This window comes from Hemiscyllium ocellatum, chromosome 1 (assembly GCF_020745735.1).
Source record: "Hemiscyllium ocellatum isolate sHemOce1 chromosome 1, sHemOce1.pat.X.cur, whole genome shotgun sequence".
NCBI classification, from domain to species: Eukaryota; Metazoa; Chordata; class Chondrichthyes; order Orectolobiformes; family Hemiscylliidae; genus Hemiscyllium; species Hemiscyllium ocellatum.
The window spans coordinates 61,201,601-61,214,176 of NC_083401.1; the positions used below are offsets into that span (position 1 = coordinate 61,201,601).

The window sequence follows — 12,576 nt, forward strand, 5'->3', positions numbered from 1 at the left end:
AACCCACACAGACACTGGGAGAACGTGCAAACTCCACACAGTCAGTCGTCTGAGGTGGGAATTGAACCAGGGTCTCTGGTGCTGTGAGGCAGCAGTGCTAACTACTGTGCCGCCACACAATTTATGAAATTAGCCAACCAATTAGTGCTCTTATCAAAGTTGAATTTGTGGCACTCTTGTAACATTGAACATTGCCTTAAGGATGGATCTTAGATTTTGACATGTTGCACTTTCAAAAGCAGGGAGGATATTTAATTTAACTTTACAGAAGTGTTTGTTTTAAATTTCATTGTCATATGCATGTTTCATTATCCTATGTATGAAATCTTTCTGCCTATGCTTGGCACAAAGTTGCTTGGCATTCATACCAAATTTGAAAGCTTTTATTTTTGTAGATGTTAGAGGAGATTCTATTATGTTATAAATACTTGATTAATTTTTAGTTCCCACCAAGTGCCAAGAACTTTCAAGAGGCTCAAGGGCATCTAAATGAAGCAGCAGTTGGTTTGAATCAGTCTGCCAACGAGTTAGTTCAAGCATCTCGTGGAACCACACAAGATCTGGCAAAGGCGTCTGGCAAATTTGGCAAAGATTTTGATGAATTCCTACAGGCTGGTGTTGAAATGGCTGGTCAGTCCAAGGTAAGAAACTTTGCTAGGCAGTGCTATAGATGAAACAGTTTCTAGTCTGACAACCTAAACCTCCCAAAGGCGTCCAACAGAAAAACTTCAAAACTTCAAAACTGTACCTATTCTGATCAATCAATGTCTCATACGTTGTGTGGTTTTATAATACTCTTTTATGAGTTGGCTCGAGTAGCATTTCACTTCTGATTTAAAAGACAGGGTCATTAGATGGTCAAACATGAACTTGCTGGTAGGGAAGATTTCACCTAATACCATTATGATAGCTTTCGGCTGTTTGGATGTGTCAGCTCAGAAGGGGACCACTTGAAGCTTTTCCTGGTGCTCACTTTTCAATTTGTTTTCATGTACCTTGCTGAAAAAGTATTTCCTTTTCATGTATTGGTATAAATTTATTTGTAATAGATGTTGATTTCATAATCATTTGTGCAAAATATATTCTAATGATTCCCAGTGTTAAAACATTTCTTCTCATTTCCCATCACTCATTATTTTAATGACTTTGCTTTAAACTACTTATTTCTGTCAGCTATTAACAAACTATTAAAATTAATTTTTTCTTTGTGCATAATTATTTTTAGGATTTGGTATGCTTTTTGGGTTATCAATGATATCAAACTCAGTTGTCCCTGCATTTCGCCTCCATGTTCAGAGATTGAGCCAAGCTGACATTTGACTAGCATGGATGTTTACTACACAGCAGCAAAATTGAGGCGTTAGCTGATGGCCATAGAGCTTTTACAGGGCAAATTATCTAAGTTTCCATTGCTTCTGTCTTAAGGCCTATACATAAATGAGCTCAGATGTACACCAGATGAGAGCAAGTCTCAACATGACTGTCCTGTCTGTATATGATAACTGGGTGAGATGCCCATTGAAAGTCTAGAATTAGCATGAATAGCAACAACTTGCCAACCTAGTGGATGGTGGCAAATATCAATAAAATAAATACCCTAACCAAGGTTTCAGGAGGGGTGAACATAATACTGGTGAGAGAGCTCATGAAAATATTTCAAGAATCTGTCCTCTCTTTTTCAGCCTGTTTTAAAACTCAACACGTGGATTTGATCAAAATTTTAATTTTGGTTCCCACTTGACCTTTGTGTTTCCACAGGACAAAGAAGACCAGGCTCAGGTAATTGGAAATCTGAAGAGTATTTCAATGGCATCGAGCAAGTTGCTTCTAGCAGCCAAAGCGCTCTCTGCTGATCCGACAGCTCCCAACATCAAAAATCAACTTGCTGCAGCTGCACGGTAAGCCTGAAATGAGTAATTGTGTTTGATATTTTGTGTTTTGCTTCCTTAAATGGCCAGTCTTCTGCAACCCAGTGCCCTAACTTGGCATGTTATTTGTAACTCATCCTGCACAGTAACAGTCTTGTGTGAACAACTGTAGTACTGCCAAAGGGATCATGCTAAAACTGTAGATGTTGGAATAAAAAGAAACGGTGTTGAAAATGCAATATCGTTTGAACAAAACTTTCATTTGATTTTAGAAAAACTGGTTTCAGGAAGAGAATTTTGTCATTTCACATGAAAATGAAATAGAACAGCTGTCAAATTCAGCAACTTTTTAAGATGCCACAAAACAAATTATTGCTACCAATGCCTCTACAGTAGCTGAGGTTAAAGAGGCAAAACCTTTGCATTTTAATGCAAAACAATGCAAAACCATTGTGAAAGCCTTAGCACAATCTGCTATTCTGTCAATACATAAAGGAAATGCACAGAGCTCAACTGAATTCAAACATCCAGTTTCTTTTTCTTGCTGCTGTGTAGGAAGCTATGGGATGACCCAGTAGAGGTTTATAAAATCTTGAGGGGCATGGATAGGGTGAATAGTCAAGGCTTTTTTCCAGTGATTAGGGAGCCCAAAACTCGAGGGCATAGGTTTACAGTAAGAGGGGAAAGATTTAAAAACACCTTTTTCACATGGGCGGTGGTGGTGTACGGAATGAGCTCCCAGAGGATGTGGTGGGCACAGGTTCAATTACAACATTTTAAAAGTATCTGGTTGAACATATGATCTGGAGGGGATATGGGCCAAATGCTGGCAAATGGGACTAGGTCGGATTGGGATGTCTGGTTGACGCAAATGAGTTGGACCGAAGGATCTGCTGTATGATTCTGACTCTATGCACACAAATAAATGATGTTCATTTGCTTTTTTAATAAAATTAACTGGATGTTTGGAAAATATGTAAACTTTGAAAGCCTAAACAAGCAATGGCAGAGATTGATATGATTTTTCTGATTTAAAATTCAATCATTCTGAAAAATAGGCAAGCCTAAATTTAAAATCTAGGCCATGCATTTCAGACTTGTTTCTTTCTGCAAAAAGTCTAACCCATTGAATATGGAAATTGGAGTTTGCAATTTAATTCATCTGCAATGTGAATTTTATACACGGTTGTAAACTATTTGTTTTGTATGTTTTTTACAATATAGAGCTGTGACTGAGAGCATCAATCAGCTGATTACAATGTGCACACAGCAAGCTCCAGGACAGAAGGAATGTGATAATGCTCTCCGTGAGCTTGAGGTAAGTAACGAACTGCTGCTATTCCTTGTGTTTTCAGTGTGTACTTCAGCAGGTCTTTGGAGAATTTATTTTTTCAGTTTAAATCAACAATTTATGCATAATTTCATAATTTACAGTCCATGCAAAGATGTTTAAGTGCTAGTACATATTCACAAGACCATAAGAGAGGAGCAAAGTCCTACCTACTCAACCTTTACCTCCATACCTGAGATTAACCTAGTGAATCTCAAATGCCAGATATTCTTCCTTCAATAAGGGACCGGTACTGTTAAGTTTTCCAGATGCGGTCTGACTTGTGCCTTATCTAGTTTTATCAAGGTGCCATAATTTATGTTCATTTTCTTTGAAATACGGACCAACACTCCATTTGCCTTCACTATTATCAGCTGAACTTAGATGCTATTTTTTTTATGATTCATGCTCAAGGCCTCCCAAATCCTTCTGTAATGCAGGTTTTTTTGCAGTCTTAACTAATATTCAGCTCTTCTATTATTTCTGCCAGAATGCATATCCCCTCATTTTGATCACGTTTTCCATCTGTCAAGTTCCTGCCCATTGATTTAACTAGTTTATATCCTTCTTTTGGCTCCTTGTGTCGTCCTCACTACTTGCCTTCCACCTATTACCTTCAGGTTTGTTACCCAAGTCTTATTCCATAAATATTGCAAATAATTGTGGCCCCAGCACTGATTGCAGGTTGCCATCCATTTTATATACCATTTAAAATATCCATTTCATCTCAAATCTAACTCTTATTAGTTAGCCAATCATCTGTACGTGCTAATATACTACTCCCAACACCATGGGCTCTTAAGTAGCCCTCTGTAGACTATCTCATCAAATAAGACCTGCTGTAGCCTTTTACTTTCTTATGGCTATTTGGGCTCTGTGGTCTTACTTAGTCAGGAGCTTAGAGCATGACTGCAGTGATTGCTTAAGTACAAAGAGTAGGTGGTGCTTGGTTGCTGTGATCAGATTTAGAAAATAATACTTCCAATGCACTTCGATGTATCTAAACAAAATAGCTTTAAAGGGTTTTTCAAAAGCACATTTTATTTGTAAAAGGTTGTAAATTCAGATTTTTGTCTGCCTGGTAAGAAAACTGGGGAAAATGAGGGAGTGATGCTTTGGTTGTTCAGAGCCTTGATCGCAAAACACGCACTATGCGAAACAGTGTCTTTAGTTTTGACTCCACAAAGGAGCAGACAGAGTAGATTCACCAGAATGATGCCCAGTTTCTAAATTATTTAATTCTGAGGACAGGTTCTCTAAATTTGGTTTATATTGTTTAAGTTTAGATAGCTGAAAAAAATTCTGAAAGTACTTGTAATAATGAAGAGATTTGATACAGTAAAGACTGAGGAGTTAAGAAGCAAAACTATATTATTGGCTGGAGGGTGACATTGCAGCATGAGAGATTTAACAGGTTGGTTCCTATTGTAAATGTAAACTTGGTCATTTATGATGGCAAATATTGACTGGAAATAAATGTGGATGTAATATTTTAATATTGTAAGATCTTAATTACAATGAAGCCTGATCTGGAGCAGTTTAGATATTCAAATAAACAACTGCTAGAAACATGAAACAAAAATGAAAAGTGCTAGAAGTGATCTGGTCCAGGCAGCATCTATAGAGACACTAAAGAAAATTAATATTTCAGATTGACTTTATCGAAAATAGTTAACACCTAGTCCATGGATGTTCTCTGTTTTACATTTCTAAAACACTTCCTAAGGTTCCCAACCATCTTAGGAACCAGCTTGATGACCTGTGATCTGTGGGACCTCTGGTATTTACAACGTACATTAACAACTTAGAGGAAGGAAATGAATGTCGTGTAACCAAATTTGCAAGTGGAAAGGCAAGAGGGATGCAGACAATTTACAGAGACATAACTTTTGCCTGCTTAATAACTTAACAAATAAAGTAGAATGTGGAAAATGTGAAGTTGTTTTGGTCTCCCTTCCAAATTGAACAAGAGAATAACATTTAAATGGAGAAAAACTGTTGAAAGCTATATAAAGGGACATGGGTGTACTTGAGCATGAAACACAGGTGCAGCAGATAATCAAGAAGGTTAGTGGAGTATTGACCCTTATCTCAAGCAGAATGGTTATGAGTAGCAAAGTCCTTTTGCAGCTGTTTAAGATGTTGGTGAGACAGCATGGAGGACTGAGAGCTGTTTATTTCACTGGAGGCAGTTTAGAGAAGATTCACTAAGATGATCTCCGAGAGTCGAGAGTCCTTGAAACTCCTTGTTATAAAGAGCTGTGTGGGCACAGCCTTTATGTATATTTAAGGTTGTGGTATATTGATCACTAGAAGAGTCTAGGGTGACTGGGAAAATGCAGAAAAAGTAGTCGTAAAGAATGTCACATCAGTCATGATCCTATTGAATGGTGAAACAGCCAAATTATCTACTCCTGTTCCTATTCTTCTGGTCATGTGGTCTTTTATAAGTAAAACTTTAAAATTTTGTCCTTTAATACTGAGCTGCTGGTCATTAATATATATCAATAAGAATACATATCCTTGGGAAACACTTCTGTCTGTTTGCATGCTTGCAGTCTGGGGGAGAAAAGTTTCATGATTCCATTTTTTGTCACTTAAACAAATTAATAACCTTGTGCTATCCCTTTTTAAACTTGTAACTTTTGAAAGTGGAGCAGAAACTTTTGTTCTGCAATTTAAGCTGACCAAATAAATTTACATTTTCTCTTCATTGCACATCAATTTAAAAAAAAACAAATGTTCAATTGCTGCCAATTTGGTATCCTCCTCCTAGTAATCAGTAATAGCAATCAGTGGAAATAGCTAAAACTCCCCTTTTGACAATATAAGGCGATTTGAGACTGGCCAACTTTCTTGTTGATTAATCAAGTTCTCTAACACTTAGTTGGAGAGAGGAAGAAATGTGTTGTGCATCTGGTGTGTGTGGGCTGTAACCGTGAAAAATTACAGCTATTTTTATATTGAGACTGTTCGGATCAGAATTGATTTCTCACAAATCAATTTTGAAGAAAACTCGGGGTTAAAAATAAAATAATTCTTGGAGCTGTTGTCTGGAGAACTCTAGAAAGACTTTAACTTCTGGATTTCAGCTGACTGCAGGAAGCATGTGTTGTGGATTTTCATTCTCACTTGGCAGAGCCAGTGGTTAGTCATCTGTAATTGTTTGTATTATATGTATTTTGTCAGTTGCTTATGTTCTTAGGGCATGTTCAATGTGGGTTGTTCAATGTGCTGCATGTATTGTTTTAAATTATTTGAGATGTGGGGGTCTAGGGATGGGCTAGCATTTATTGCCCAAATCCTAGTTGCCTACGCGAAGGATGTGGTGAGCTTCCACCTCGAACTGCTACAGTTCATTTGATGGAGATAGAGGATGGGTTTGGCAGGTGCCAATTAAGGAGCATAGGTGAATTTTTGCAGTGCATCTTGTAGAAGGTGTGCAAAGTCACTCCTGTGCAATGGAACGATAGAATGTCTGTGGATGTGATGTCAGTTCAGCAGGTTGTTTTCTCCTGGATGGTGTCAAACTCCTTGAGTATTGTTGGAGCTACATTCATCCAGGCAAGTGAGGAGAGATGCATCACAATCCTGACTTGTGCCTTGTAGATAGCAGACAGGCTTTGAGAAACTGGGAGGTGAGTTACTCACAGGATTGAACTGCTGTCAAAGCCACCATATTTGTATAGCTAGTCCTCACTTCCTGGTCAGTGGTAACCCCCCAGAATGTTGGTATTGGTCAACTTAGTAACCAGAATGTCATTCAAAGTTTCTGGCACCGTGTGGTATAAGTGGGCAAATAACATTTGTCAGCCCAAACCAAGCTATTGTCCAGATTTTGCTGCATTTAGATATGGACTGTTTCAGTATCTGAGGAGTCATGAGTAGTCCTGAACATTGTTCAATCCTCAGTGAGCAATTTTCCACATTCAGGTAGAAGTCAGTGTCTTTACTGTACTAGAACAGCTTGTCTAAGGATGTGGCAAGTGCTAGGGCACACTATTTCAGCACTATTGCTGAAATGTTGCCAGAGTTAATATATCTTATAGTATGCACTGCCTCTTATCCTTTCTTGGTGCCATGTGGAGTGAATTTAAGTTAGAGACTGGCATTTGTGATGTTGGAAACCTCTGGTTGGTCTCAAATTGCTTTAGATTATCAAAAGGTGAGTTTTGGCTTTTTCTCCTGATTTTTATTACAGATTCATCTTATGAGGATGTCAAATTAGCGATTGAATATTTGTTTTTTTTCAAGAAAAGCATGCTGGGAACATCCAGTAGTCTCCATTTTCTCTTCCTCTGTCCACTGTCTCAATTATTTTATCACATTTAATAGGCCATTTGTGTATTTTGTAAATGTAAGATCAATCTAAGGGTTAAGCAAATTTAATTCCCACCAATCCTTTGAGGAGGTTGATTTACATAACTAAAATTAATTAAAATGAACAATGAGCAGCAGTTATACTGTGCTTAGATTTAATAGTGCAAAATAGCAGTAGTACCAGACAATGTGTTGCTATGTTGCTATGATGTATTTTCTTGGGTACTCTTTTCACTGAAATATCACGGAAACCTGAAAAGCTTTTCTTTTCTTATAGACTGTCCGAGGAATGCTGGATCATCCTACTGAGGCCATTAATGACTTATCTTACTTTGATTGCATTGACAGTGTGATGGAAAATTCCAAGGTATGCACTGGATACTTTGCTCATCAAAGATCAATTGACTTTAGTACATATTGACTAGATCAACCTGCATGTTTTACTATTTTGTTTGACAGACAATTGATTTTAGTTAACTTTGGAATACATACTTATGGGTATATTACTGACAAAAAAGTTTAGTTTCTTTATATTACTGGCACTTTTTATGTTAACTTTTACTGCGCAATTCAATTTCTCTAGTGCATGATTAATGAAGTATCTTTTTAGTAATTTGGTACTGTTGAACATAAATACACTTTTGTTGAAACCTTTCACCTTGCACTTAACAGGCCAATTTGCAAGAAATACCAGTATGAAGGGAAAATGAAGCCTATACTCTGAGAAGGGAGTTCTCATTGGTTAGCAAGTGGACTGTGATTAGGAGAGGTATTGCTAATTGGGAATGTGTCAGGTAGACAATGACTGACCGTTAACCACCAATTTTGTTCGTTTTAAACCAGGCAGGTTAACTCAGATTGGTTATGACCGTTCCCTGTGAAATAAACCAGAGAATAGCTGTCAATTATTTTGTTTGGTTGAAACAAATCTAATGTGTGTACATGTTTTTCCTGTATGCTACGGGCGGCATGGTGGGTCAGTGGTTAGTACTGCTGCCTCACAGCACCAGGGACCCGGGTTCAATTCCCGCCTCAGGTGACTGTCTGTGTGGAGTTTGCACATTCTCCCCGTGTCTGCGTGGGTTTCCTCCACAGTCTTAGACTTCCTCCACAGTCTAAATCTATGCAGATTAGGTGAATTGGCCATAATAAATTGCCCTTGGTGTTAGGTGCATTAGTCAGGGGTAAATATGGGGTAAGGGAATGTGTCTGGGTGGGTTGCTCTTCGGAGGGTCGGTGTGGACTAGTTGGGACGAAGGGCCTGTTTCCACGCTGTAGAGAATCTAATCTACAACAGGGCTCTCAGTACTAATATATGTAGCTTCCAGATCACGCAGATGCACCATCACAGAGTGCATCTGCGTGAAGAGCCTGACTGGTGATCCTAAATGGTTGTCAGCCATTTGGGATTATTTCGCAAGTGCTATCAATGTAGACACTATTTAGTTTTACAAGTGTGCTGTTTGTTGCAAACAACTGAATGGAAATGCTGTTTGATACAATCCACCAGCATTGAAAGTCATGTACTATATGGCTCATAGAATCATACAATACAGAAGCCGCCTTTTGGTCAATCAAGTCTGTACCATCAAATGTTTGATCGGCATAGTATCTTTTTGGCTTGAAGGCTGCATCATGTTAATGGCGAGCACCAGTCATGTCACTACTGCATTGTAGCAGCATAAAACTACTGTAGCTCAAACCTCTCAGTAATTCTTGCAAACTATCGTAATGAGTGCAAAGTGAAAAGCCAAGGCAAAATGTCTTTTTTCAGCAAAGCGTAAGCATATCCTGCCCAAATTTTGTGAATGTTCTCATTACACACATTCTATTATTGCAGGGAACTTAAAGTCCCCTCGTTTTCCTTAGTGTATTTATTTATGTAAACAAGCATATACAAAAAGTAACTGTGTGGGGAATTGCATGGGACCAGGTGAGCTACATTTGGGCTTGCTCTGTCATTTTCTTAGCCATTGGGAGACCACATTAATCCCAGTTTACCTTCCATTCTTGAAGGCATATGTAATTCATGAGGTCTTTTAAACATGCATAGTTTCACCACATCTGTGGCCTGCAAAATAGTGCATTTCATACTTTTGCAATGCTCTGTGCTAAGTGATTTTTCATCAACTTATTTAAAAGGCTTATTCCAACTTCAAGAAGAAAATCTTCTGTCCTGTATTCTCCTGCTGCCTTTGTCAATTTTGCCTGAATGTCTGATTGTTACTAATGTCTAATTGACAACACCTTGCTCTCTGAAAAACACACTTTCCTTATCAAAGACATTTCATGTCCTCAAAGTGAGTCAAAAGACTTTAGAATCTTTTGAAAGTGCAGTCACTGTTAATTGCCAGCCAATGCAGCAAGATTCTCAGACAAGAAATTAGGTAAACGACTAGTGACAATGATACAGAATGTTGGCCAGGACACCCAATAATACTTGGTACCTCTTCGGTCTGTACCATAAGATCTTGTCCAGCTAAACAAGAAAATAGAGCTGCCATACTGGCACCTCCACATCATTTCAATGAAGGGATTTCAAACTTTCCACACTTCAAGAACTAATCAAATTTTCTTGCTGAAGTTATCTTTCTTGTGAATAACTAACATATTCCTCTTATATTCAGACTAACCCTCTCTCAAAATGAAAGGCTACTCCAAAAGAAATCTGACTGAACTTTGTGTCTGCAAGGTATAGCTTCCTTGTTCTTCCCATCATTGCCTGAATTTAAGAAAGATTAACTTTGCATAGTCGCCTCTGAATCACAATGTTCTGGATTTAAGCTCTATATCAGGACTTGAGCGCAGAAATAAAAGTTAATAATATATATGGAGAGATCAATGCACTATCATTGGTGCTAACTTTTGAGAGAGATGTTAAACTAAGGCTCCATTTATCCACACAGTTGAATGTGACACATCCCATAATCTTTCTTTGAAGAAGGGTAAGGGAGTTATCTCCTGTACTCTGGTCAATGTTGACTGCCTCAAGCAACATAACAACAAAAAGGATTATGTGATCATTGTAAAATTTAGGGTGTTTGCTCTATGCAAATTAGCAGCTACATTTCTTACATTATAACAGTGACTTCTGATCATTAATTCTTCATTGGCTGAAGAGTGTTTTGAGACATCTGGTGGTCATGAAAAGCACTACATAAGTGCAAGTATTTTTAAATTTTCTAGGTTCTTGGAGAGGCAATGACTGGAATCTCTCACAATGCCAAGAACAGTGATCTACCAGCATTTGGTGATTCAGTAAGCTCTGGCTCCAAGGCTTTGTGTGGACTTACAGAAGCAGCTGCTCAGGTAAATATATGTGGAAAAGATGTATGAGTACATGTAAAGCACTGCTTGAAGATTCTCAATGGGGCTGTGTTCAGTATGGTCTTTCAAATGTAAAAGTTGTATCTATATGAAGTTCTTAACTTTACAACCATTGATTAGTGTATTATATCTGTGACAACTGTTTGTCAAGCAATGTACAACTATTGCTGTCCTGTGCACACTCACATCAGTAATGCACTGTTTCTCATAAGCATACCTTTTCAAATTCAACTATGCAGTATATTCATTTCTGCTATTACTTTGTGAAGTATTCCTGTTCCAACTACTTTACAGAAATGTTTGTTCACCTTACCCCTCACTCTTCTGATGAGCTTGATCTTATTAATTGATGATTCCCCATCTCTGACTTCTCAACCAAGTAGAATAGTCTAGTAAAACTCTTCATAATTATGAAAATCTTTTAATAAATCTCAATTCCCTATTCTTTAGGGGGCAGAACCCCGATATCCTGTACCACCTCAGTTTTCTCTCCTAATGAGTTTAAATTATCTGCTACATAGCATTAATGTCCTGCCTGCTATGTACACTGCTCCACTTTGGTTTCAATTAATGTACTTTATAAATTGCATTTTTAATGCATTTACCTTATGTAAATTCAAAATTCTATTGGCCTTTTTATTGGCCTGTGCGTAGTTCTGATTATCAAGACCCTTCAATAGATTTCCTGCAAGTGTTCTTTATGGCTTTTAAAAATCTATTAACACTTAATTATTTAACTGAATTATTCCAAGCACATCTTTACCTATTCCAATAATCTGTCTGTCATCTCAAGTCTTTTAAATTATTTTCCATTGTTTAGGAATATATCTAAATTTGTAGTATTAATAAGTTTTAGAATTATGCTCCCTATACCCAAGTCTAAATCATCAGGATGCATCAATTTGATAAATTAGCAACTTGATCAAATACAGCTTGCTATCAACAAATAATTTTTGACTGTTCTTAACTAAATGCATGTCTGAAGGAATATTACATTTTTTTGAATTTTGTATTCCGAGAACAGCTACAGCACAGGCTGAGGTCACTCTGCCTATTACACCCATGGGTCTCTGCAAGAGAAACTTCCCAGCTTTCTCCACATAACCCTGCATTTTTATTTTGACCTAATTGTGACAACCTTAATCTTCATCTGAATAAACTACTGATCTAGTGGAATGACAAATAATAATGTCAAATCAAAAATGCATTGACAGGAGCTTTACATTAAGGATTGTCATTTCAAGAGTAGAATAATGACAGTACTCTGAACATTCAAATTACTTCAAACTGAAATGTTCCCAAGTGAAAATGAGCAGAGCCTTTAAGTCACTTCCATGTTGTGTGTTAAGGCATGTCATATGTTTAAAGCAGGATTGACTTTTAAAAATATTTAACCTCTTGACTAGTAACTGTTGTCATCTGGGCATCAGCTATGTGTTTGCTGACTTGACACAGTCCTGATGAAGTGTTTTTGCCCAAAACGTCGATTTTTCTGTTCCTTGAATGCTGCCTGGCCGACTGGGCTGTTCGAGCACCACTCTATTCTTGACCATTATCATATCTACTGAGTAATGATTCATAGTTACTGGAATATAAATTCTTGCAATTAAAAGAAGTATAAATAGATTTTTAAAAATTTCAAATCATTTAGCTGATGAATTAAGCTAAAGGTCCCTGTATCTTTCCTTTTACTTTGCCGATTTTGTTTAGCTCAGGCATTACTATGTTGTT

The 12,576-nt window shown here is 37.5% G+C and overlaps 1 protein-coding gene across 5 annotated transcripts in view; it reads left to right on the plus strand.

The window, feature by feature from the left end:
* tln1 (talin 1) overlaps positions 1–12,576 on the plus strand; it is a 268,749-nt gene that overhangs the window by 211,580 nt on the left and 44,593 nt on the right. For all 5 annotated transcript variants that reach the window (XM_060820768.1, XM_060820686.1, XM_060820997.1 and 2 more), the window contains 5 exons: positions 444–641; positions 1,759–1,898; positions 3,093–3,186; positions 7,796–7,885; positions 10,705–10,827. In XM_060820768.1, coding sequence (XP_060676751.1) covers positions 444–641; positions 1,759–1,898; positions 3,093–3,186; positions 7,796–7,885; positions 10,705–10,827 — 645 coding nt within the window. The remainder of the gene's footprint in view (positions 1–443; positions 642–1,758; positions 1,899–3,092; positions 3,187–7,795; positions 7,886–10,704; positions 10,828–12,576) is intronic.